Here is a 25,269-nt window from a genome sequence, read left to right as displayed (position 1 = left end):
CAGCTCCCCACAACAGGAGATCCAACTGAACCTATCTGGCAAGGGGGAGGTCTAAAAAAAAAAAAAAAAAAAAAAAAAAAAAGGAAGAGGCAGAAAGGAACGGTTCTGGAGTCAGACAACTGGGTTCCATCCTGGTTCTAATACTTCTTAGCAGTGTGAACCTGGGCAAGTTAAACTCCTTGTGCCTCAGCTTCCTAATAGAGATAATACACAGAGATAATAATAGTCTCTCACAGGGGTGTTGCGTGATGACCTGAGTTAACCACCAATGAGGGCTTAGAACAATGCCTGGCGCATACCTAACTCAATGTTTTTCAGCCATACCTATTATTATTATTTCTTTTTAGCCATACCTATTTTTAATAAAGACCTGTTCAGGCCAGTTTTGCTGGCATAGAGGTACTTGGTGATGAATCTGGACAAGCAGAATCATAGATGGATTTCAGGTAGTGATAGGAAGGGAAAAGAGGGGGTGAACAATAGCATAGCAAGAACACATCAGGAAGAATGAGGAAAAAGGGTTCAGGGTGGGGCTGTTTCAGAGAAAACAGCCTGTTGCAGGTCTACAATGTTCAAAGCTACATTGTGTAAGGGAATTCTCTTGGAAGTTAAATGGAGAAAGTTTAATTTCAATTCAAGAAGCATTCTTTTTGTGTGTCCACTTGAAGCTCAAATTATATTGCTAAGGAGGATGGTCAGTCTGCATAGAGGGAACCCAAGATCTATGAGTCAGGAGACTTGGGTTCTAGTTCTAGTTCTGCCCGAAGTAGCTGATGCCGTATTGAATCAAGTTAATTAACAACTGTGTCATTTTGAAAAGAAGGGGCCAGACCTAGTTCCTAGGCCTCATGAGTATTTAACATTCTCTTATTCTAATCCAAGAACAGGGTCTCAAGAGAATTTCAGAGTTGCTCACCTTTCCCCAAGACTCCTTCCCTCAAATAAATCCGTTAAGACTAAGAGCATCTAGCGTTCCTTTCTTTTTTACCAGGTCCCAAAAGGAGCAAGATTTCTAAAATGCTGGCATTGGGAGAGAGCCACTTTTTCTTTTCCCATCCATTTCAGGAAGGTTGTTTTCAGTTATTCCTTGGTCTGCCAAGAGTTGCTTCTAGATTGAAGTAGGAAGAAGTAATGAAAACAACAGAAAAAAGGTGAGATTTGCTTAAAAGAAGCGAAGCTTGTTTTGCCTGACTCTCTGGGAGAAGGTGGTTGGCAGGTAGACTATGATTGTTCAGGTTCAAACTATCCCTTTAACAAACACTCCCTAAAGGGTGGAATCTGGCCCAACCAGGATTATGAGATACTGATTCATAATGCCGATGGACACCGGACATACTAATAGCCTGCCTCTCATAAACAGGCAACAAGAAGCTTACAAACCCTCAAATAAGTGGCATTTCAATTCGGATATTGGGCTAGGGGGATGCGCTGGTTTAAAAAAACTGGCCCAAACTCTGTGACCCATAGGGAAGGACTGGTTGTTTAGAAGAAAAATCTTGAGTTCTATAGCTCCTCAGATATGGCTGCTTGCCCAAGGGCTATGAACCTGCATCTTGTTTGCTCGTCATCCTGTCAATCATTTTCCTTTTTTTTAAAAAAAGAAGACAAAAATCTGAAGTCGAAAACACCGAATTCCAAGCTTTTTCCAGGGGCGAAGCCCTTATCTCTAGGGCACTGTACTAATAATACTGGCCTGGCCTACCCCGCTCCAGGAACCCCCTAGCCTTCCCCGAGGGGTCCGCACTGCGAGGCGCAAAGCAACAGCCCAGCTCTAAACCCAAAGGTTCCATCACCAGCCAATCGCCAGCTGGGATCCCTCAAGAAAACCAGAAACACCTACGGAAGGTGAATGGCATTAAGACCAGCCTATCCGCGGGGACTCAGCTGAAGGGGTGGGGTCAGAATTAGCCAATAGTATTGAAGTGGTTGTTGTTAGGCGGGAGGAAGACGCCTGCGAGCGTGCGTGGGGCCGCTCCCGGGAAAGGGTGGAAGGAAGCTCGCAGAACCAATGGCCGCGGCGGGCGGGCGGTAGTGCGCATGCGTACTGTGACCTGGGGCTGCGGGCGGGAGGCGGGGAGGATGGGGGAGGGGAGCGGGCAGGAACGCGGCGGAGGCTGCTGCCGTCGCAGCAGCTGCCGCCGCAGCAAAGAGGCCATGTTGTGTGGTGTGTGGGGCGGGGGGGAGGAGGGCCGGGGGGGGGGGGAGGAGGAGGAGGGAGTAAAGCCGAGAGAGGAGACGGGAGAGAGACACCACACACACACGGCACAAGATGGCCGGAGAAGCAGCAGCACCTCGAGCTGTCAGGCGTTCCGCCGCGGCCGCGGGGCCCGCCGGCTGGCGGGGACTTGCGCCCGGGCGGCCCGCAGGCCCGCGGGAGCGAAGCGGCCGCGGCTGGGGCGAGGCGGGCCGCGCGCCGGGGTCGGAGCCCGCGGCAGAGGCGCCCGGGGCGGCCGGGCCCACGACGCGGAAAGCGCCGCTGCGGCAGCGGCCGCGGAGGCTCCCCGGGGCCCGGGCGGCTCGACCCGGTACGGACGGGAGGCTCGGGCGGGCGGCCCGGCGCGGGACTCGGGTGCGGGCGACCAGGAGGTGCCGACCGCGGCGCTCGGACCTGGTGAGTGGCTCCCCGGCTCCTTTTATTGTCCTTTGTCCTTGGGAGGAAAAGCAAAATGTCCTTGAGCGCGCGAGCAGGAGGGGGCGGCGGGCCGGGCCTCGCCGGCCGGCTCTCCCCTAGCGGCCCCATAGGCGCCGCTCTCTGGCTCTCCGGGCGGGAAGCGCCGCGGGGCCCGGGGCTGGGGGCGCGGGGGCCCTGCTGAAGACCGGGCGGGGGGTGGCCTCGTTGCCGGGACCGGCCCCGCCGGGAAAGGGGCGGCGGCGGTGACCGCGGGCGGGAGCCTGAAGGGGACTGCGCGAGGAGAGCCCCTTTCTGTCCTGGTGAGTTATTTTGATATTTAGGGTAAAAAAAAAAAAGAAAAATCCTTTTCAGGTTGTCCGACGGGGGAGCTTTTTAACCCCTTTCCGGTGAGGTGGGAACTCATCTTCGTTTTCGAATTTAAAAGAACAATGGAACCCTGACTACGTTTCAACAAAAATAAAACTTGTTTTTTTTTTTTCCTTTTGGGTGTTGGCTTTTAACTCTTTCAAAGCCGATTTTGAAAACGGCTGCAGTGTTGCAGATGAGAAGGTACTTGCTGCTTGTTCAAACCTTTATTGATGTTAAGGTTGTCTTTTAAAAATGCAAGTTGGAGGAGTGCTTCTGGTATTTCAGAAATTACGAAGACAAGTTTACTATGTCGTCAAGGCTGTTTAATGGAAATAGATTTTAATTACGGTGCTAGACGATGACGTTTGATTAAGGTAGTTTATTTTACTGAGTAATTACGCCAAGATTATTTGACATTCTGATGTTTGAACAATGATTAAATCTACTGTTTGTTACTTTTAAAAAGATCATAAGGAGCCGTTATCTGTAACTTATCACACCTGAATGTTAGACCATACTTGGGTTAGTTCCTAGACTTTTAAAAGTTTAAGTTCATCATTTGATGATTAAAAAAAATAATGTGTATTATCACAAGCCACGGTCGACAGAACTTTTACAAAGGAATATTCTGACACCAAATCTCTTTGTGAAGTTACTTTCTCGTAGTGTAAATATTAAAGTAGGACTGCTCGGTAATGGGCGATGAAGAGGAGCCATATTTGTTGCATTTGTTGCATGCATAAAAATTCAGATATGCTCAAAACGGAACAGTATTTTAATAGTGTATTTTGGTTTTTAAAAAACTTGTAGAGTCCTCTGTATAGTCTAGGAATTTAAAAAAATTGTCTGAGAGGGAATTTGAGTTTAGTGATTTGAAGAACAAACCACAAATGAACAAACCTTTGTGTATTTTAGAATATATTTGTCTTCATCCTGCGGTAGCTCTGGTGTTGTAGAGGTGCAGATCTACGTAAAAATAGTGTTGGGCAGATTTACGTAGTACTTATAAAATCAAAGATACTGGTGTAATGGACTGTGTTTCTGAGGATATTTTTGTCAGTGACATTGTTTTATTTTCCTAATAGCATTCATATAGTGCTACACGTTACATCAGTTGCGCATATCTTGATTTTAGAGACTCTTGGTGTTTAAGTAACAATTTGGTTTTTCAAATCAACATTTCTGAAATTTTTGAGCACTGCAAGTCGTTTGAAATTAATATTCTGAATCTAGTTTTCTTGAATAGCGAAATGCAGAATAATTGCTAGCAGTTTAACCTCATAAGGTCTTTTTACATGAGAAATGGGGGAAGGGAGAGACTGAAAATGTTCTAGACCCCAGTTTGAAATTGAATAAAGGACATAGATACTACATGTTTTAGATTTGCTTTAAAGACAAAGCTAATATCCCACTTGGTGGGATCAAATAACTTGTGGTTTAAAAATTTAAAGTAACCAGTGGCCATTTTAACTTCACTAATTTCTCCTGGAGGAGTTAATTTTTAATTGCTCATAATTGTAAAAGGTATTTCTAGATGGTAAAGAAAATTTTAAGTTGATTTCAGTCTTTAAAAATGGTAAACTTTTCCTTTGTTTTCGTATATTGCTTGCCATCAAAAGAAGAATAAAAATGAAAACAAGGTCATAATCTTAAATCTGTCCAAAGATGTGAATTTTTTGTTTTTAATCTCAATGCCTTAATCTCTAGTGTTTGTTCATACAACCAAAAGATGAGGAAAATAAAGACTGATAGATATTAAGATAAATAACTGCACCCTTAAAATTTACAGGTAGCGTGTCGACGAGCCATTTCTTGAATTTGTCCAATGATCGTTGTCTCTGGAATATTTTCTCATTGTTTCATCACAGTGAAACTTTGGCCAAGAAGTGTTTAAAAATCAAAACATTGATAATCATCTTCCTTTTTTTTTTTAAAGGTAACTTACAAGATTAAAATTATATTTGGTTGATGATGGTTCTGAACAAATACAGCTCTTATTTGAGGTAAGAGTGGGTAAATTTTTATTACTTTGACATAAAAGTAAACTTATTAGGTTTTTATTTTTTTTGATAATATATGTTTTTAGTGAATAGTGATTATGAGTAAGTATCTGAAATAATTTTACAAGGTCTTTAAACCTTTTCATTGTATGAAAGTGTATCTGCATAGCCATTGTAACTTAATGTGCCTTTTGAATAGTTTAAAATACTGAAGGTCCTTTAAGCCTTTGTTTAGTTTTGGGAACAAGAAAAAATATTATACTTTGAGGAAAACCATAAACCAAAGATATGTTTTTTCTTTCTTGCTATTTAATATACTATGCAAACAATTTAAATCTTTTAAATATTTAAAGAAATAAATTTTTTGGGAAATTTAAGCTAGTTGCCATTCATACTAATGGATTTTAGGAAAGAATGCTTTAAAAATCAGGTTTTGTGAGCATAGATTTTATTTTTTCTTCTATGTAATAAAAAGTTTTAAAACACATATTAGTATTTGGCTATTGGTGGTTCCATCAATAAATTGTTTAGAATATTGTTTTTTTTCCCCCAAAAGGTATGCCATTTTGAAGACTGAGACCGTGGAATTTTATCCTTGAGGATAAAGGAAATCTTTGCGATAGTCTGTATTTTATATAGCAAGTAAGTAAATGTTTTTATGCAACATCTGAAATCTAATAGCTACCAACAGAAGAATATCACTAAAGTTTGTCAGTGCGACATAAACTGTAGACCTTATCTCGAAAAAGGGATAAGAAAAAACCCATCAAATTCTTTACCTTACATCAAAGCAGTTCTGTGTTAATGTTAAAATAGTTGATACGTGTAATTTACATCAGTAGTGAGACATTCAGTATTTTTCAATTAAATGGTTTAGAATTATGGTTAAATCAGTAGTTGAGTCATCAGAATTACGTATCTTTACAATCTGAAATGTACATTCTTTAGCCATTTTTTTGGTGATGCAGATTACGTTTTAGAAATGGCCTAGAATTTTGTATTTGCAGATCTTATGATTTATCTTAAAAGAAGTATATTTCAAAAACTTAATAGACCCTCTCATATTCTAGTTATTATGTAAAGGATTTAAAATACTCATTTTACCTGTTTTTATGAGTCTTTTTTCCATACAGGTGCAAAAATAAGTTATAGGAAACTAGAATGTGACTAAAGAGACTTCTAATCTATAGCGTAGTCTTTTTAAAGCATAAAAGGAAGAAATAATTTCAATATGTGTATGGTATTTTGACATCTTAAAATTAGATACATGAATGAGAAAAATATGTACAGAATTTTCAGGAATTACTTCTTACTCTTAACACTGAAAGGGGAAGTTACTGTCAAGCAGTGTATATTAGGAAGGGATTTATCAGAGGAAATATATAATGAGATACCTTGGGAAGTTTTAAAAATAGCCAAATAAACAATTAATTAATGTAAGGGCAGGTTTACCTTTGTCCTTGTAATTTTTGTGGAAAATTCATCGTTGGTGTTGGCTTATTCTGTTGATTCAAATAGGTGATAAAGGTAATATTTTTATTGCTTTTGCTTTAGCTTTTTTTGCTTTTCAGCCCTTTTGCAGTTTGATCAGATTTGTGTTTATTATAGTGTACAAAAGAAAACCAAATGTTAGACCTTTAACAATGTTTTAAAGATGTAACATATAAAAAAGTTAAGACGTCTTTCATCCCAAGGTCGTTTAACGTAAAAATGCCAAGGTTAGGGTTTCCTCTTTGTAAATGATAGGATATTAGGTTGGCATTCAGATGAGGCTGGGCACTGTTATAAAAATTGAGAATTGGGCCTCTTAAGACACAAATGTATGTGAAGTTTAACCTAAGTTTAAGTATAAATTGGCAGTAATTTATAATGGCCTACCAAAGGCGTAATTTGAACCCATAGAATAAAAAACGAATGGTTAAAGAAGATTAGAAATGTTAAATGAAAATTTGTATCTTTTTTAGTCAAGTATTAATAATTATAAAAATAACTTAAGTGTTGTAGTAACTCCTAAGTTAATGTAATGGAGTGTAGTTTTCTTTTTATCACCAACAAGATAAAGGATTATAAGTCACATTTTAAAAAGACCTACATGTACTTCGACCTTCATGATAATATTTAGAGTCAGTGTTTTGAAATCTGCTGCTGAGCCAAGCCTGTAAAATTGGCAATATATTTGGTGGACAGAAATAATGGACACATGGGGGCAAATATAACTGAAGATACTGTTGTTTTAAATTACTGTATTTCATAAATACATTGTTTAGTTTACTACTATTTTCTGCTTAAGAACTGAAGTGATAAATACTTAAATATTTGTTTTTATTTTAGCATTTTGAATTCTTGAATCATAAAAGTCACCTGATCAAGTTGGTGATTGGCTTGCATTGCGTTTGTTATTATTGGTAATAACTGTTTAAAAAATTCCCTGGAGTTCCACAGAAATGAAAGAAGCCATGCCCCATAGTTAACAAAAGGTTTTCATGAACTACGACATAATAAGAGGTTGGATTATGTGGAATAGGTAATTTTGAATATAAATTTTCTTTCAAGTTTCGTTTACTGTTCAGTTTCTTGATTATTTAAAAATTTGGACTGCGGACAACCAATTATTTTACCTTTTCTCCTCTGATTTTCTTCTTTGTTGAGAGGCATAAGGGGAGAAATGTTAATTTGAGGACATCTCCATCTTCTGCATTAATGAGAGGTGTGTGATAGAGTGGAAAATATAACTGTGATTCAGCAGTCAGGAGACCCAGCTTCTAATGTAAATTAGCCCTGTAATCTAGACGATTTATTCACTGTGGACCTTAGTCTCCTAATTTGTATAAAGTATTTGGAGTTTCCAATTTCTTAAGATACATTTTTGCTCCTGAATTGTGTGGTAAAAATAGAGTGTCTAGTTCTCTTAAACTGTAAAGTAGTTTTTGTAATTTTTGCATTGCAAATCATGGATGTTATTTCTTTGTTGAAGTTATTTGAATAACATGAAACCTGGGTGATAGTGTACCTGACTTTCCTAATTTTAGGTGTTCTAAAATATTAATAAATAGTATAAATGCAGGCATAATGGAAAGTTGATCTTAAAAAGCAGTTAAGGTGTGAAATTGTGTTTAAAAAACAAAGATTTAGAATGCTGCAGTGAAAGCATTGTTTTGATTTTTTTTCCTAATTATTTTATTAAATAATTTAAAGATTAGTGTATTTAATGTAACATTTACAGCTGACCATTGTGAGTATAAATGATGATTTATAGCTTACATGCTTGACTAAGCTATATAATTTCCCTTAAGAAATCTATATTTCAAAGATAAATATCCTCATCTTACCCACTGCCTTTCCCTTCCAGATTGAGCGGGCCAGTACAAACTTTTAATTTTCAAATTGACTTATTTCTGCATACAATTAACTTTTACAACTTAAATTCAGGGATATTCTGGACTTTATAAATAAAAACTATGCTATTTGATTGTTTACATAACTTTCAAGTAACATGTTTCCTACAACGGTTTTATTTATACATTGTGTACAGCTAGATAATCCAGTGTTTTGGAAAACAATCTTTGTTTTTTGAAATTATACTACTTATTTGAAATTGAATATTTCCCAAAAAGCAATTATATCCTAATGTGTGTATTACATGGTAGTCAAAATCATTTTAATTTAGGTTATCAAGCTAAATATTTTGCTTAACTTTAATGCTTTATGAGTTGTGACAGAGTTTTCTTATGACTGTTAATGACTTTATCACTAGTACCTTATTTTTGTTGGTGGTTTCTTATATTTCACAGTGCTCTCGGATTTTATTCTTAATTAAAATGTAAAAATTGTTTTCAGGACTTTAAAAGGTGACAAAACCAAATCTAAGAAAAGCACAAATGGGCTAGTAATGATAATATTAAGACTTGACTAAAGTCGTCTTTGCTTTTTATTATAAAATGAGCAGCAATCAAAGTTGTTATTTATATTATACCTATAATTTCATACTAAATGAGGATCCTCGATACTGCAACATATTAAAGATAGGAGTATGAGCAAAATTATCAACTTTTGTAATCTGCTTAAGGTGAACTTGGCTTACCCCCCTTTAAAGGAAGGCAGAGTACTACTTTGTCAATTTTTGGTAAGGAGATCGAGTGGTAGATTACATTGGTGTCAGTAATTTTTGTGGTGGTGCAAAGTGTGATCCAAGTCCTCTGGTTTTGATGCAGTGAGCACCCCGAGCCACATACTTGTACTGGTAGGTAGCCTTTTTAGAAGCGTGTTGTCAGACTAATGTGATGGGTTTCCCTCAGACATTTCTTTCGGGGGGATTCCTTAAGTCATTTCTGCCCTTCTCTTAGGGGTTAAATCAATTTATTTTACTTGACTGATTTAGGTTTTGTCATTGTTAGGTGTAACTGTCTCCTTTATAAGATCAGATTAAATTTGGAAGCTTAATAATGCTGTGTTTCTTGTAAATTGCTTCATTTTATCAACTTGTTGGGAGGATATTTTAGCACCTTGCTCTTGAAAGAAATCTTGAAGCAGATCTTACTATTTCTTGGCCTATGACTAGTCAAAACGATTAAAGGGATTTAAATTTGGTAAGATACTCAGGAACTTGCTTTATAATTTGAAAAATTGGAAACCTTGGTCATGGAAAAAGCATTTAGGTAGCTTAGTTTTAGCTTAAATCCTAAACTTTTGCTTTCTAAAAATCCTTAAATTGATACACTTTAATATTGAACTTTTGAACAAAGCTTTTTGGGTAGTTCTACCTATTATTGTGATTATTATAATCATACTTTGGCACAGGAGTGACTGGAAAAAGTATATACCTGTATTCAATTTATTTGAGATACAGGAAACATCTTCCATGTTTATGAGGTATTTCAGTCTAACCAGTGAAAAGTAATGGTTATCAGTAACCAGATAAAAAGTAATTTTTATCACGCACATATTTTAGAAAGGGTTAGTGTTGTGTAGGTCAATATAATTAGTAGAGAAAAAAATTTGAAATTATGCTTAAGGTTTCTATCCTAGAATAGAGTTGATTAAAGTACATGATATTATGAAATAATATAGTAATATTGAAGAGTGAGAAACATGGCCTTGCCAGGTTGGTAATGGAAGCTTTCCTTTAGAAGTCTGGAAAGCAGATTAGCTGAAGGACCAAGAGATAAAATAGTTCTGTACTGTTAAGGAAGGAGTGATGTTGACTCTGTTAAACAGCTGTTTTGCAACCATGACTGCCTGTTAGGGAGCCCAGATTTTTACGTAGGAAGTTCTTGGGGCCTGAGACATAACGTGCTTTTATAGTAACTTTATTCTACAGGTGAGCCCTGTGAACAGCCAAACTTAAGATCCTCTGGATCAGAACTTTTGATTTTCTGCTTGGACTGTATTTATAAATACATGTATGTCTCGGTCTTCTGGCTAGTGATCCTGTTAAGATGTTGAAGTTTCCAAATAAATCTGTTTTTTTCTTTTTCTGTACATACAATTATATTCTTTTTGATTTCTACAGAAATATGAATCCTGAGGCTGAATTATCTAAGGGGCCAGTACAACGAAAATAGATGTTGGTGAAGAATTTATTTAGTAAGTTTTCCTCAATTTACATGTTTAATTTGTTTTTTAATTTTAAATATGACTTTAGAAATTTTGAGTAACTGAGTCAGAGTCTGTAAAAATATAGAGGGATTTAGTGAGGCTCAAAGCAGTACAAAAATAAATCAGCATGGTTAGATGTATATGAAGTTTATTATTAAAATCTTGCACGTTAATTTACTCCAACCTTTTATTATTTTCTACTTTTTTTTACTTAAGCTCAGGCAGAGTTAAAATGGAAAAAACCCTACATTTGAACATGCTTTTAATACTGCACCCTAGGACTTCCCTGGTGGTCCAGCGGTCAAGACTCCACGCTTCCACTGCAGGGAGCATGGGTTCGATCCCTGGTAGGGGAACTAAGATCGCGCATGCGCTGTGTGGCCAAAAAACCCCACAAAACCCTGCACCCTAGATCTGGGTGTTGGTAAACTCCCCCCTATTTTTATAAGTAAAATTTTATTGGAACACAGGTATGCGCTTTCATTTACACATTATCTGTGTTTGCTTTCCAACTCTGGCTACAGAGTTGAGAGTAGCTATAGCTAATGGCCACAAACCCTATAAAATGCTTAGTATTTTTTCCTGTTAGGCAACCTTGCGTACTCTTTCCCTGGATCCTTCCTTTTTGTCAACTTCACATGTGTAAAACTCAGAAGCCCTTAGGTTCTCTTGGTAATAGAGCATACTTTTAATGGATTTCATTGTTAGTAATTCAAATAAATGAAGTAATTATGAGCTTTCCTTAAACTTGAAAGGCCAACAAAAAGTTTTTCTTCATACTGGGGTTTTGCCTTGATATTAGAAGGTTTGGTTACTACTACTACTGTGGAATTTCTAATTCCCCATCTGAGAAGTAGTGGGAAAGAGTTAGTGGTAAGACTGTAGAAATGGATTTGGATGAATTCTCAAAAGCATTTATTATTGACAGAACTTTTTAGGTATGATAATTATTTAGTAGTTGTTTCATAAAAGTAATTTTTTGAATCACATTCGGGAATCTAGATTCTAGATGATAATCTTTGCTTCTAATTGCTACTTCAACTTCTGTTGTATAAATGGCTACTAGAGCCTGTAAAATAGTGAATATTTTTTTTTTTTTCGATGGGGGATGGTGAGAGCAGAGATGAAAACTTTACTAATGTGTAATTTATTGACTTCATGCCTTATATTTTAAAATGATTGCCTGGCACATAGTGGATGCTCAATAAATACTTGTTGATTTATTGTATATACTTGCTATTAAACATTATCAACTAGTGTTTTGGGTCTAATCTAGTAAAAAGTGAAATTCATTAATTATAATGCTTTAAATACTAATTTTTAGATATGCTTGAATGCCAAAACTTTGACTCAGTAAAAGTTACAAGAAACCACAACTTTCAATCTTTCATGGACATGTAGTCAAGTTTTAAACTAAAATGGGATAATGGGGAAGATTTGATTTGATTGTAAAAACCTTAAGTAAGATGACTCTTTCTTAGCATAGTTGAACAACATAGTTTAGCAATGTTGTGAACAGCTGGCTGGGTTTTTTGTAGTTAGTTTTTATGCCCACTTTATTTAGGACCCAGATTTGTTAATAAGTTTTAATCCTGTTGAGGAGTCAAGCTTTTTTGGTAATAAGACAAAATATGTGAAGTCAGTATTAAATGTTTTCAAATTTAAAGACAATACGAAGATTGAAATTGTCATAAGTACCAAGAAGCTTAATTACACGATGAGAATGATCATCATGTAAGCATCAATTTCTGCTTCTTATTGTAATTTTGTACCCATTTGTCCCACTGGTTTTACAGTAACAAATTGTAGTATTTATTAGAGCCACTTGTTTAAAAAATTAAGAGTCATTAGTCTTTTTCCTTGTACTCTTTCCCTGTCCCGCACATTTTTTGTTGCTATTAAAATGGGGGTTTGCTGGGAAGTAGAGGTAAGGAAATTGAACCCCTGTTAAACACATCCAGTAATGAATCACTTGCTTGCATTTCAAATAACAACTTATTTTACAATATCCCAGTGTTTTTTTGAACAAATTTACTGAATTAGAATTTAAGACCTCCTTGCTCAATTTTATGTTTTTAATTTCTGGATGTATAGTATTTGGGGATTTTAAGCAGTAGCAGGTACTTATCACCTTCTTACCATAGAAGTTTTTTCTTCTTGGAAATTATCTTAGAACAAGCAATTTGTTCTTAAAAAAAGGAGGTATAAAATAGTGAACATCATAGTGGAAAAATTCTCCTAACTTTTCATAATATTAGCTTGAAGCTTGTATGTTTGATGATGGAATTCTAGATCAAACCATCATCTCTGCAGTATGTTTCCAGTAATTCACAAATCTGGAAAGATGTGGAGTAGTAGGGCTTAGATACTAAACCCTACTCAGTTTTCTGTACTGATCTTATTTTAATGCAAAATGAAATGCTCTTTAAAGCAGAAAGTGTTTTGTCTTTTACAAGTTGACCCCATGATCCTAGAGCTTTCAGAGATATCATGGCCACTGGAATATAAATTATTTTGATTCATTAAGGTTAGTTTGTAGGTCCTCAGGTACTTTGGTTACTGTGGTATATTGGAGGTCTATTTATTGAGGTCCTTCTATATACCGGGTAATGTAAAAGCTATAAATGTACTAACTCATTTAATCCTCACTACTACTGCCACGTAAGGTAGGTACTACTGTTACAGATGAAGAACTGGATTTTGTTACCCAGAAAATTTCCAGGGTCAGAGAACTCATGCCTGCTTTCTTTTTCACTTTTTAACTTTGCTTATTTGCAAATTTAATTTTTGCAAGAAATTGGAATTCCATGAAAATAAATGGATTTTATTCCTAAATCCTTTACTGTTCTTTTAGGTGCTTTGATATTTGAGCACTTTTGCTTATTAACAGAGTTCTTACTTCTGGGTTTTCATTGGCTTTATAGGAGTGCAGATTGATCATGGCTTTCTTGTAGCATTCTTTTTCTTCTCCTCCCCCCGCCTTTTTTTTTTTTTTAACCATGTTAAATATATGACAGTGTATGTGATAGCACGACCAATATGCTAGTATTTTTTAGTCTCTATTTTTGCCACACAAGCTGGTGCATTTTATTAATTAGTTTTGATATGGTTTTAATATCATTTGGCTTTCTTTTGAAATTTTTTTTAAAAATGTCATTTTAAAAAGAAATTTCTTATAGTGTCTGCGATGAGTTTTTTACCTCTTGTGGCAGAAGAATATAAAGCACGGAGTTTATCACTTAATGTACTAGATTGAATAAAGTGCACCTATAGCCATTGAAATGACTAGCTTGATATGAATGCATTAATGTCACCGTTCATCATAATAGTATTTACATTCCCAACTCATTGAGAGATTGATCCTGCATTGTAACAGTAGAGATGGGGAGAAATTGGTTTATAATTAACTCTGCAAGAGGAATGATGGTGTTTTTATTTTTATACTTCTATATAGAAATATGTCCCTTAATTGTAAGGAGTGAACAAGTGGAAGATATTTTACTGATACGGGGAATAAATGAGTTATTTTTAGTTCTCCTTTTAGGCTGGAGAGAAATCGGCAAAAAATGTTTTGGGAGGAATAGCTTTCGTTTGATGCTTATTACTGATGTTGTGATGCTCATTTTCAGTATTTTTTTTAATGAGTGGTGCTGTCTCTTGGTTAATCAAATGGTTTATTAAGTAGATTTTTGTATTGTATATAATAGACAAATCCTCATTGTAGTTTTGGAATCAAGGTACTAACTATCTAATGAGCAAAAAATGTCCTTATATTTAATAATCTCCTAGTCAGTCACTCAGACTTCATTGCTATAAATTTAGTTGGAGAGCTGCAAAATTTATAAAGAAGACCAGGGTTAAAACTTATTTTTCTAATTATGTTTTATCATGATGAATCAGGACCATTTATTTAATGGTAAAATATCCTGGCTTCCTTTAATCTCCTTCAAATTATTTAAGCAATGAATTTTTTTAAAACAATGAGGAACATTTGATGTTTTTGCAATGAGAATATTTGTATTGAATTTGAAATCTGATAGCATTTTATGGCAAATATCAAATAAGGCAGGGAAATATTTTGCATTTCTGATCATTTTGTTTTCTAGTGGCTACCTATTTCCTGCATTCTCGTATATGTAGCTAAAGATGGTGACATCTATATTGGCCATTTGTGTTATCTATGCAAAATTAATTAAGATCTGTTGGACTGAAAAACTGCTATGATCCACTGCTTTGGTTTTTTTTTAATCCTTTAAGATTCTTTTCCATATTTAGTTTTATTTGAAGAAGCTTGGAAAGTTTTCTGCATTGAGATTTAGCATCCATAGTGTTGCTGTAATTTAGCCTTCCAGAATTTTTGAATTTGAATTTTTGTTTTCACTTCTCATGTAGACAGTATAACAACATTACATTTAACTATTAAAAATTTGACTCTTCACTGCCACATTTTTATGGTTACTGTGTATCTGTGACAGTAAAAGAACTTTGTTACTGGTGTGCAGTTTTGCCATGATTCTCTTACTGAGAAGTATGTGCAGCACATACAACTTTAATATAATACAGTTTTATAGTTTAAAGCGGTTATAAAATTATTAAAGCTTTGTGTATGGTAAGAGTATCTTCAAGGTGGGTGGATGTTCTCTGAAGGAATAAGATTATTGATATTCCAACAGCATTTTTTTTCTTTTAATGTTTTCATCAAGCACCCAGTCAGCTTGAAGAGTCTCAAATGGACCCTACCACTGAGAAATCAAGATGGCAGTCCACTATGGGGAATTGAGAAAAATGGATTAATACAAGAGTGCTGTGATAATATACAACCAAGACAGGGTTCTTTTAACATGGATTTCATGAAATGAATGAAGATATAGGTTTCTTACCCAGCACAAATGGACAGTGAATTTGACTTTCTAGAGACTTTGTATCATTAAGAACATTTTTGACATTTGGAGAAGAAAGATGGCACATTAACAGATGATAGTTTGTATGCCTGGAATCTTTTGCAGTTTGATCTGTATGAGTATGATCTTGTGGAATGTTAACTTTAATAAAATTTCTAACACTTTAAAATTTCTCAGTTTGGGCTTTTTTTTTTTAAGCTGAAGCTTCATTAAATACTCGGTGTCGCCTTAAATAACACTTTGACCTTTACAGTTGCCCAGCAGTAAAGTGTACTGAATAAAGCTGGTAAAATGGAAATGGTGTACTGGAAAATGTTTTACTTGGTTAATATTTGTCTTTTTACAAAGTTGTGGAAATTTGTGCTTTAAAAGATGGTTGTCCAGTTAAAATGCTATTTTATGCTTTCTTGAAACATCTTACAAAATAGGTTAACCAGTGGGTAATAATAGAATGTTTAATTTGCTGTGAGATTTTAATGAACTTTTAAAACAAAATGCCTTTTGCCTCAAAATTCAGCATGAGTGATACAATATTTTTCTGACTTTGTTTTGATGGAAAAGGTCCCTTTTACCTATACTTATTAAATATTATAAATAAAACATCTTGCAGAATATCTGAACACTTAAATTCAACTGAATCCTCCTATTGTCTTAATATTAGGTGAAGAGGTGTTGGATTTATAAGGGAAGGTAGGGAGGTCCTTAGGGTATTCACAAAAGGACTTGAAATTTTGGTGTCAATAATGTCTGCAATAGATTTTATGAAATAGGATTGATTACTGTATTTTTATTACTCTGTACATTTAGGAATTTAGAATAAATGAACCACAGTATGTCATAGATAACTTATGTTTGAATCCTAGGTGAATACTGGTTTCATTCATTGATAACTAAAATCAGTTTCAGTTACTATTACGGGGTGTAGTAGGCTTTTGATAAACCAAATGAATTGTTGATTAAATTTTCCCGTTATACAGAGAACAAGTAACAGTGCAGCTTTAATTTTCTTTTGGTGAGAAAGTGTTAATCATACCATGTTTGTGATTAATGTCAAATAGCAGGGTATACATGTAGATGATCAATATATATGCAGTATTTGTTCTCATTGGCTGATTTGAGTTGGTTGGTTTGCATAAATCAAAATTGAGATTTTGGATTTTGATTTTGGTAGAGAATTATCTTGTAGAAAGTATGGGATTGAAGCTGGGTTTTGATTATGGATTTTACATTTACCTAGGTGCGACATTGTTGCTTTTGTTGGGTATAGATCTAAAATGGATTTCTCAGTGAGGGAAGGACAATTGTTCTGGTAGATAATAATGTTGAGTAAGGAAAGTTGATTTGATTTTTTTTGGTTGTGTGAATGTTTTCTTGGGGTGCTTGTTGAGAAAGTGTTGAATAATTTGGTTTTGGCATTAGTAAATTTGTTTCCTTAGATCTCACGGTTTTGATATTTAGGAGAATTTGCCCTGTGACATTACTTTGATAACTTTCCATCAGATATGACAGATTGTTATTAGTTTACCATTGTTGAAATGGGTATATACTTAGAATTTGATTAGATATACAAGGGAATGGTTGAGATATATGTGTTGTGTTGGTTTTGGAGGTGGAGTTTCTTGGGTTTGTTTTTTCATGGTAGTTACATGCTCTTGAATTTAAGAACATTGTTTTGCCCCCAAATCAGTGTGGTATGAGAATTTTTTGGGTAAGGTTTTGGCAAGGTTATATAATGGGTTAAAGAATTTTGTGAAAGTACGAAGAAAATTTGAGATTCTTGAATAAAAACTAGTTACATTAATTTTTGCCCTAATGCAACTGAACACTAGGGAGGCGCTCTTGAGTTGTACCCCTTTCTTCCAGTTGGGATGGAAAATTCCCCCTTAAACTTAGTCCTTAGATAATTTTTAGGCTTCCTAAAGAAGGCAAGACTTGAATTTAATTTATTAAGTTGAGGTTTTGCTTTTATTTAGAAACCATTTTACCCATGGTGGGGGGTAGTTTTTAAAAAGATTAATACTTAAGCTGAGCTTTATATACTCTAAGAATTATCCCTCTTTCAAAATGGCTTGATAAAACACCACTTCCTGTCCAGAGAGGAAGTTATTTTAGCTCAAGGACTGAAATATTTAGCAGATCTTTAGACAAAAGGAACAAATTACATTTCTCTCTGGCTTAAAAAGGGTGCTTGAGCCAGAGGGGGTTAAGAAACCCTCCCCCCTCCCCCTGATGGGGTGGTCTGGAGGGGCAGGGAGAGGTGGGGGTAGGGGTCCTTAGGCTCCCTGGGATGGAGGATCTTTTTTTTTTTTTTTTTTTTTTTTGGTGGAGATGAAGGGGTGGGTCTATGGTACATCACCTGAGTTGTGGGGTAAATGTAGAGAGTGTCAATCAAAGGCAGAGCTCTCAGAGCTGGGAAGGAGGCTCTAGATGGCGGCTGTGCCTTAGAGAGAGCGCGCTCTGCTCCCTGCCTTCGCCTCACTTTACGCAACTTTCCCTAACTTTCAGGCAGCCTCAGGGGGCCCCCGCAGCCCCCTGCCTGTCCTAGTGACTTACTGGGGTCGATTCGAACCTTTTTTAGGGAGAAAAGCAGCTTTTGGGAGCTTTCTTTTCGTGCCTTGTTGGAAAGAAGCAGCCGTACTGAGAGCCCAGGTCGTTGTTTTTTCCAGCTTAGAAGCCATGGCGCACCTCCATTTTTGTGCGCTCTGCTAATGAGGTTTTTTTTCTTCCGGACCCGTTTTAGGATTAATTGTTGCTGTATTTTTTTGACCAGTTAACATATTTGAGGATAATTTTATTTATTTTTTGTTTTTTAACGGAGAATTTTGTTTTTATTTTTAATTATTTGGATCTGATATTTTTCTACTACTAGATAGGACTCTTGCTTTGGACCTACTACATGGATCAGGTAAGTTCATGATCATTAGTGATAATTTAAAAGATTTATATGTTTATGTTTGCTTTATTTTCTGTAAATATGAGAAATTCCTGGATGACGCAATAAGATACAGAGATTGTTATTTGTATCCAGTGTGTTACTTTGAGAAACTTTCCTTATTGATAGTGATGATTCTCCCTGTTCGGTTTAGCCTGTTTTTATGTGTTTTTTTTTAAAGAAAAAATAGAAATATTTTGCTTTTTGGTGCTTAACCGCTGTTGTGTTATAACAATATCGTTACATCGTCAGGACTTTGTTCCTGATAATAAAATCCATCGATAGAAGCTGGGACCTTACCTTTCTTTCAACTTTTGACAGTAAATACCTGGGCACAGGACTTCAAAGCAAACACAGATTCCCCCTCCCCCTTAATATTTAAGAATTAAAAGATGATGAGAAATAAGGACAAAAGCCAAGAGGAGGACAGTTCGCTACACAGCAATGCATCGAGGTATGAGCTATCAACTTTCTTCCTTTTTTCTTTTTTTTTGGGGGAAACCTCAGCTTACATTGTTCACCTTGACAGACAAGGATAGCTATCTGTTTTATTTTAAGTATTTTACTAATTTGGATTCGTTTTTTAAAGCGTGACCTTGAGATTGCTAATATGCCACACCCTAATTTTTTGGTAGCAATTTATGAAAGTTAAGTTGTGACTTAAGGCCTCTTACAGCAGTCAAAAGGTAAGGTACCTTTATTCAAGGGGGCCTTTCCTGTAAACTACAGTTTTTTTGTCAATAAATTTCAGTTTTTAGGTTTTCGTGCTGTAGGAAAATGACCTTGTCGGTTTAGCCATTGCTGCATTGCACCATTTTACATACAAGGCAAATTTTTTCTTTGAAGAATCTAGGATACCCAAACTTGTAACTGAAGGCCATAGAGGAGCCTTGTGGTAGTAAATTATAGTAAATAGACATTTGAGAAAGTTATATGAATGAAAAAATGTACATTTTAAAATGAAATTGCAAAAAGGACCCTTTGACTGATGCCTCTCAGTTTATATTTTTATTTGACTCTGTATTTCTTTTGATACTCTTGACATTTTAGGAAATTTTGATAAGATTTATCAAAACCTTTACTCTCGATGATTACAGTTCCTGCATTTATGAGATCAGACCTGTGATCACAGAAATCTTGGAATACTATTAATATGCTTTTATTTTGTGTTTGCTACTGATTGTAATTGTATGTTTTATATTTAAAATACTTTATGGTTTGCATTTGTATGCTTATATTCAGACAGTGCTCTCTGGTTGGTAGATGTAGTATTTTTATCCTTGCATTTTAGTTGTAGCTGCTTTAAATTTATTGATTTATTTCGACAGAGTCGCCTGGAATGCTTTATCTCCTGAAGCTTACAAATGTACTGTTTGTTCAAATCATGATTTGTTTCACATTTGTTGGAGTTCACCATATTAGTGACTAAGTAATAAAGCCTCTAAGATGTTTTGTTGTATGAAAAGCCTCTAAGATGTTTTGTATGATCTGTATATTAATTTTTTAAAGTATATATGAATGCATTTCTTGATGTGTGTTCTATGAATTGTCATGTTATAAATTTTAAATCATGCATTTAACAAGAATTTGATTATATGATTTTTTTCTCCCCAGCTTTGCTCTTTTATAATTTTATATAAACAATATACTTTATTATTAGGTTAGTGATTTGAAAGTTTTGAAAATGGTTTTTTAATAATGTTAAATTTTTATGTTTTATAAGACTTAAAATATTTTGACCCTTGCTTTTAAAAATACCTTTCCAAATTCTTTTGCAAATTGAGTTGTCACATAGTTTGGATTACTGTCTTTGGAATTGAATTGCCCATGTATACCTAGGTTAGATTTAGGACAGAAAACTTCTCTACTGATTCTAAACTGACTTTTCTGAAAAGTGATGGTGATTTGAACAAATAGGAATCCCCAGGTATCTTTGACAAATTATTAAAGATTCAATACCTAAAATTGGTACTCCCTTGAGTGTATGATTTGCATATCTCACATGGGTTTTGGCTTTCTCAGGCAAGGTTTGTGGTTAACATCATTGATCAGACTCTGCTTTCTAATTTAAAAAAATTAAGCGGTGTTGTTATTCTTTCTTTTAATGATACTCTGACCTGGAAAACTACATGGAAGTTGCCATGCATTTGTCTCCTGGTAATGAGGTTGCAGCTTAACTAGAGGCATGCACTGTACTTTTAAATGTCTTTTTTTGTCACGTATATTTTGATTCATATACCTGATGAGTGTCAAAAAATATTTGAGAGACTCCTTGAAAAGAAGATGGAGTGTTAAATTACTTTTACCCCAAATTGCATACCTTAATACATGCACATAATTATGACATCACTTCCTTTTAAAATTGTAAAGCTATAGAATGTTAGTGGTGTTTTATTGTAGTAGATTAATGTTATTTTTAAGTGAGCTAAAATTAAGGTGACTGTTATGGTAGCCAGAACTTGGTTCCTTAATCCATCAGAATTTCTCCATAAGGACCTAGTTTCTGTGGCATAAAGTCTATAGCGTTTAGGGAATACTACAGATATCCACTTTTGCAGCCTGAGCCACAGGAGAGGAAGGGAGGAGTTTGCAGGTCAAGTAAACTTTTTGGTCTGAGATTTACTTTAGCACCTGAAAGAATTGAGTGTAAATTTAGGTATGGCTGGTATGCTCCAGTGTTTGGAAATAATGGCAATACTTAACAGTCATTTTGTAAGTTTGTTGTTCTTTTGAAGTTAATGCTTAAGTATAATGTTATACTTTGTATATCATGATTTTTGAAGGTTAAAAAGTTCACTTTCAAAAACATTTTAAAGATACTTGATATCTAAATTTTTAAATATCTGAAACAAAGTTTTCATGATAGACATATATAGAAAGGTATACCACACACTTATCTAAAATAATTTGCGGTTTGGGGTAACTTCAGTAATATCACAAAATGGAAAGAGAAGGAAATGTGAATGGAACTGCACACAAAGAGCTGTGTGTTCTAGGACGCTGCGTTTTCAATTTATCATAAGAACTGAAACAGTTTATTAAATTTATCTCCAAAACGTCTGCCTCTGAACCAGATTTTATTTTGATAACCTGAGGTGCGGGCAAAATCTTTTTAATCAGCCTTTTACTTGTTACTCTAAAAGGCTGGGGATAGTTAGAAGTTGGCATAATGCAGTTGCTTGTGGAGTGGAACAGGGAGTTTTTTAAGTGGCAGCCATTTTATGATGCTGATAATTCTTAGGAATCGGGATTTTTTGAGAAGATTGAAAATAAAGCGAATTGAAACCTGAAATACCGAAGTATCTCCCCCCTCCTCCTTTTTTGTTCTTTGGTACTGAAATAAAGGGCAGCTTGGTAGTTAGCGCCGGCAGCAGCTCTCTGAGCCCCTGGCATCTTGGTGCAGGTCCAGCTCAGTCACAAAATGGCTGTTCCTTTGTGCCGCAGCGCTGACAGACATACTGCATTGCACTGTGTACTCGCCAAACAGCAGGAAGTTGCCGTGCCGAGTTCAAAGGCCGGCCGGCGCCGGCGCCGACTGCTGATTGGCTGTGCGCGCGCTTGGTAACAGCGGGTCAACAGCGGCGGCCTGTGGACAGGCTCCGCCCTGCGACGTCAGGCGCCTCGTCGCCGGGAGGAGCGAACGCAGTGACGTTAGGCTGCGTGCGCAGCCTACGTCGTTCCTCTTCGCCTAGGCAGCCGCACGCCAAGGGGCACGGGGGTGGGAGCGGGGGTGGGAACGGGGGAGGGGTGGGGGGGAGGGGAAGGGAAGGCTGTCTGGGACTTTCCGGTGGGCGCCCTCCTGCGCGATTTCGCCCCAGGCGGCGCCCTCCATCCAGCTCTGTGGCCGTCTCCACCCTGCAGCGTGTATTTTTTGCCCATCCCTAGGAATGGTTTTCCTCATTTAGAAGCGGCTTCTGCTTTTGGAGAAAGTAAAAGGCACTAATCGGAAACCTTCAAGTCGAAAACCTGCCAGTTTTTATCGTTTTCGCTTTCCTTTCTCATATCCTAGCGGGTCTTCTTTTTTTTTTCTTTTTTTGTGTTCACTGTGAAGAGATTAGTGAGTTTGTTACCATTGACCAAAAGCGTTTCACTATCAAGAGGAGATATTTTTATTTTAATTGAAACTTGTTAACGGTGTTACAGCTGTTGTTTAATACATGGCTCATAAACAAAGGGAAGATTATTTGAACTTGTCCCCGTGCATTTTTACTTGGTACCAAACATTTTCTCAATTGGCATTTGATGGCGAAAAACTCAGGTCAGTATGTGCAAAGTGATTTATTTTTAAGATTAACAACGGGATAGTTAAGTAGAAAATAGCTAAAGATATTCACCTGACCAGTAACTACTAGGTTACTAATATTAGGTTAACTTAAACAACAGAATACAGCAATAGGCATCCATAACTGTGCAAACAGGTGTTAGAAAACAACTCTTCTTAAGTGTTAAAGCACTTGCTGAAGAATAGTGACTCCCAAAGCTTGGCCAGTAGTGGAATTACTTGGCAAAATCTTAGGAAACTTCTCAGATCCCCCATTCTGGAAATTTTAATTCAATCCTGGTAGACTTGTTAAAATGCTGTAATGATGCTCATGGTCTGCCTTGTTTGGAAACCCTTGCAAGGATTTCTGGTTAAAAAAAAATCATAGCTTACCAACGGTGACTGTAATTTGGTCACACGTAATGAATTTAAGTAAGGAAAGACTATATTGGTGTTTTCGTAATCGTACCCTGGTGAAAAGTTTTTTCTAAACTTTTGGAGTGTTTTTAGCAATAACTGGAATGATCTGTCACATAGTTGGCAATAGTTCAGAAATTTTTTATTGAGTAAAAGTATGGTACTTTGAAAGAGATGTTTACCTGGGCATATCATGAGTTTCTGAATAAAGTTTATAGAAGATAAAATTCACTACATTATTAATTGGTTTTGTAGGTTCGCATAGTCTTGGTTCTTTACGAAGAATTCTTTGTGGAAACTTCAGGTGAAATTGGGTTTTCAGTTTGTTTTATAGACTCGTTCATCAAAGCTTCTGTAAGTGATTTTTAAAGTATATGCTCAAATATATATGATGAAATTTTTAACAGTCTTAGGGACAAATACTTAAGAATTTGATGATCATTAACATGTTAGCAACTTCTGAAGGTGGATATAAAGCAAGAAGAAGAAAGGTTCTTTTTGTGTATTGAGACTGAATTCTGGTTAGTTGTATTAAAATTTTATTTGCTAAATACCCTAAATTAAAAGATAGAATTAAATAACACTGCAGTGGTGTTCCAGGATATGAACTGCTCTGTTGTAGATGTAATAAATATTGTTACTATGTGAGTTAAAATGAATATTATGATATAGCAGTATATCTGTGAACAGTTTGCATGCCACTTGGAGCCAATTAACTTTAAAGAACCAGAGTATTAGGTCTGTTCATTGAGCTTTCTATGGGTTTTCCTCCTGTGTGCAGAATGTAATGAAATGGCAAGAAAAGTGCTGATTAATCTTTCCTCTTTCTTTTGGATTCTTGTTTTGAAAACCTGCAGTTTCCAGTTGATATTTGGCTCTTTGGAGAGTAACATCTTTTGTAAAGTTTAAGCAGTTGCAGGAAGGTGGGCAAACAGTATTTCATAAGAAGCTTTAGTTATAAAAAGTTTTAGCAAGTTGTTGTTTGAGAGATGAATCTGGAAGTTTAGTTGAATTTTACCTGACAGTATGTGAAACTCACAGATTTTATAATTGATTGGTTTACTTACCCCTTCCCATATATAGCAAACCCTGACAACTCTGAGAGATACCTCCTACAACCACCTATTTTCAGACTCCTATCATTCATTACTTGTGACCAAATTACAGTCACCATAAAATGTGGCACAGTCAACTTGCTCCTGACATAAAAATTAAGTGACTGCTCTGTGTGACATTTGGTAAATTTATTCTGGGCATGAGCATCAGTTTTTTAAGGTCTTTTAGCTTTTTTGTTTGTTTGTTTTGAAAACCTTAGAACTCAGTTGACTTTCTTAAGGAGGGCGTTTTAGCGAAGAAAGTGTTCTTTTTAATCACCCAAGAGTTATTTTGCATACATATAAAAACAACTATGTTGGGCTACTTAGCTGGTATTTGGTACTATAGCTGAATAATTCCCTCCTGCATTTCAACCTGATTGATTGGGCACTGAATTCAAATTCATACCTCACCAAAATTGCCTATTACTATTTCTTTGGAACTTCAGTATTATTAGTATAAATCCAAACAACAGAAGTTGACACAATTCACCAAATGCCCAGGGTCTGTTTTATGTTTATTTTGTTTTCAGTAATTTAGCACAGTGTTGGAGCACATATTTTATATGTTATGGCCTTGCCCCTAATCAGTCTAAACTAATTGATAAGGGAAGTCTGAGGGCAGAGACCCTTTTATTAAAAGCTCCTCTACTGGGTGTATTGGAGGTGGGGGGACAAGGCTTTGCTTGGTGAAATAAATCATGGAGAATGTAGGCGTATGGAAGGCACTCATGCTGCATTTCAAAGCAGTTCCAATTTAGCATCTTACTGTTAACATGTTTGGTTAAGTCCCTTTTTTTCTTCCAGTTTTATTGAGATAATTGACGTACAGCACTGTATAAATTTAAGGTATACAGCATAATGATTTGACATACATACATCATGAAATGATTACCACAATAAGTTTAGTGAACATGCATCATCTGGTAGATACAAAATTAAAAAATTGTTTTCCTTGTGATGAGAACTTTCAGGATTTACTGTTTAAACAAATTTTCTGTATAACATACAGCAGTGTTAATTATATTTATCGTGTTTTACCTTACATCCCTAGTACTTATTTGTCTTATACTGGAGGTTTGTACCTTT

General features: G+C 36.0%; 2 protein-coding genes across 8 annotated transcripts in view; both read left to right on the top strand.

Moving 5' to 3' along the window:
- Positions 1 to 2,022: 2,022 nt before the first annotated feature.
- Positions 2,023 to 15,648, top strand: LOC141278060 (uncharacterized). Of its 4 annotated transcripts, XM_073801365.1 has the most exons (7): positions 2,023 to 2,611; positions 3,144 to 3,181; positions 4,917 to 4,983; positions 5,537 to 5,622; positions 7,312 to 7,504; positions 10,490 to 10,563; positions 15,279 to 15,648. In XM_073801365.1, the coding sequence occupies exons 1-3, from the start codon at positions 2,038 to 2,040 to the stop codon at positions 4,947 to 4,949; spliced, it is 645 nt and encodes a 214-aa protein (XP_073657466.1). In that variant the 5' UTR covers positions 2,023 to 2,037; the 3' UTR covers positions 4,950 to 4,983; positions 5,537 to 5,622; positions 7,312 to 7,504; positions 10,490 to 10,563; positions 15,279 to 15,648. The 4 variants fall into 4 exon arrangements, with proteins under 4 accessions (XP_073657466.1, XP_073657465.1, XP_073657464.1 ...); XM_073801364.1 differs by lacking the exon at positions 7,312 to 7,504; XM_073801363.1 differs by lacking the exon at positions 7,312 to 7,504 and having other exon boundaries at positions 2,984 to 3,181.
- Positions 15,649 to 17,845: 2,197 nt separating this feature from the next.
- Positions 17,846 to 25,269, top strand: part of CHD2 (chromodomain helicase DNA binding protein 2) — a 127,715-nt gene continuing 120,291 nt past the window's right edge. Inside the window, exons 1-2 of one of the 4 annotated variants that reach the window (XM_019945654.3) lie at positions 17,846 to 18,381; positions 18,730 to 18,862. In XM_019945654.3, coding sequence (XP_019801213.1) covers positions 18,801 to 18,862 — 62 coding nt within the window. In that variant the 5' untranslated portion in view covers positions 17,846 to 18,381; positions 18,730 to 18,800. Of the gene's footprint in view, positions 18,382 to 18,729; positions 18,863 to 22,199; positions 22,667 to 25,269 lie in introns of those variants that run through there. The other 3 variants (XM_019945657.3, XM_019945653.3, XM_019945655.3) reach the window with 3 other exon arrangements.

Source organism: Tursiops truncatus, chromosome 2, assembly GCF_011762595.2.
Source record: "Tursiops truncatus isolate mTurTru1 chromosome 2, mTurTru1.mat.Y, whole genome shotgun sequence".
Taxonomy (NCBI): Eukaryota; Metazoa; Chordata; class Mammalia; order Artiodactyla; family Delphinidae; genus Tursiops; species Tursiops truncatus.
Note: the sequence above shows the minus strand (reverse complement) of the source record. Positions and strands in the feature narration are given on the sequence as shown.

Excerpts from the sequence above, each read along its gene's own strand:
- LOC141278060 (XM_073801363.1), top strand. The coding sequence starts at position 2,038 with ATGCGTACTGTGACCTGGGGCTGCGGGCGGGAGGCGGGGAGGATGGGG. Across the intron at positions 2,612-2,983 it reads GACCGCGGCGCTCGGACCTG|GTTGTCCGACGGGGGAGCTT; the intron begins GTGAGTGGCTCC and ends AATCCTTTTCAG.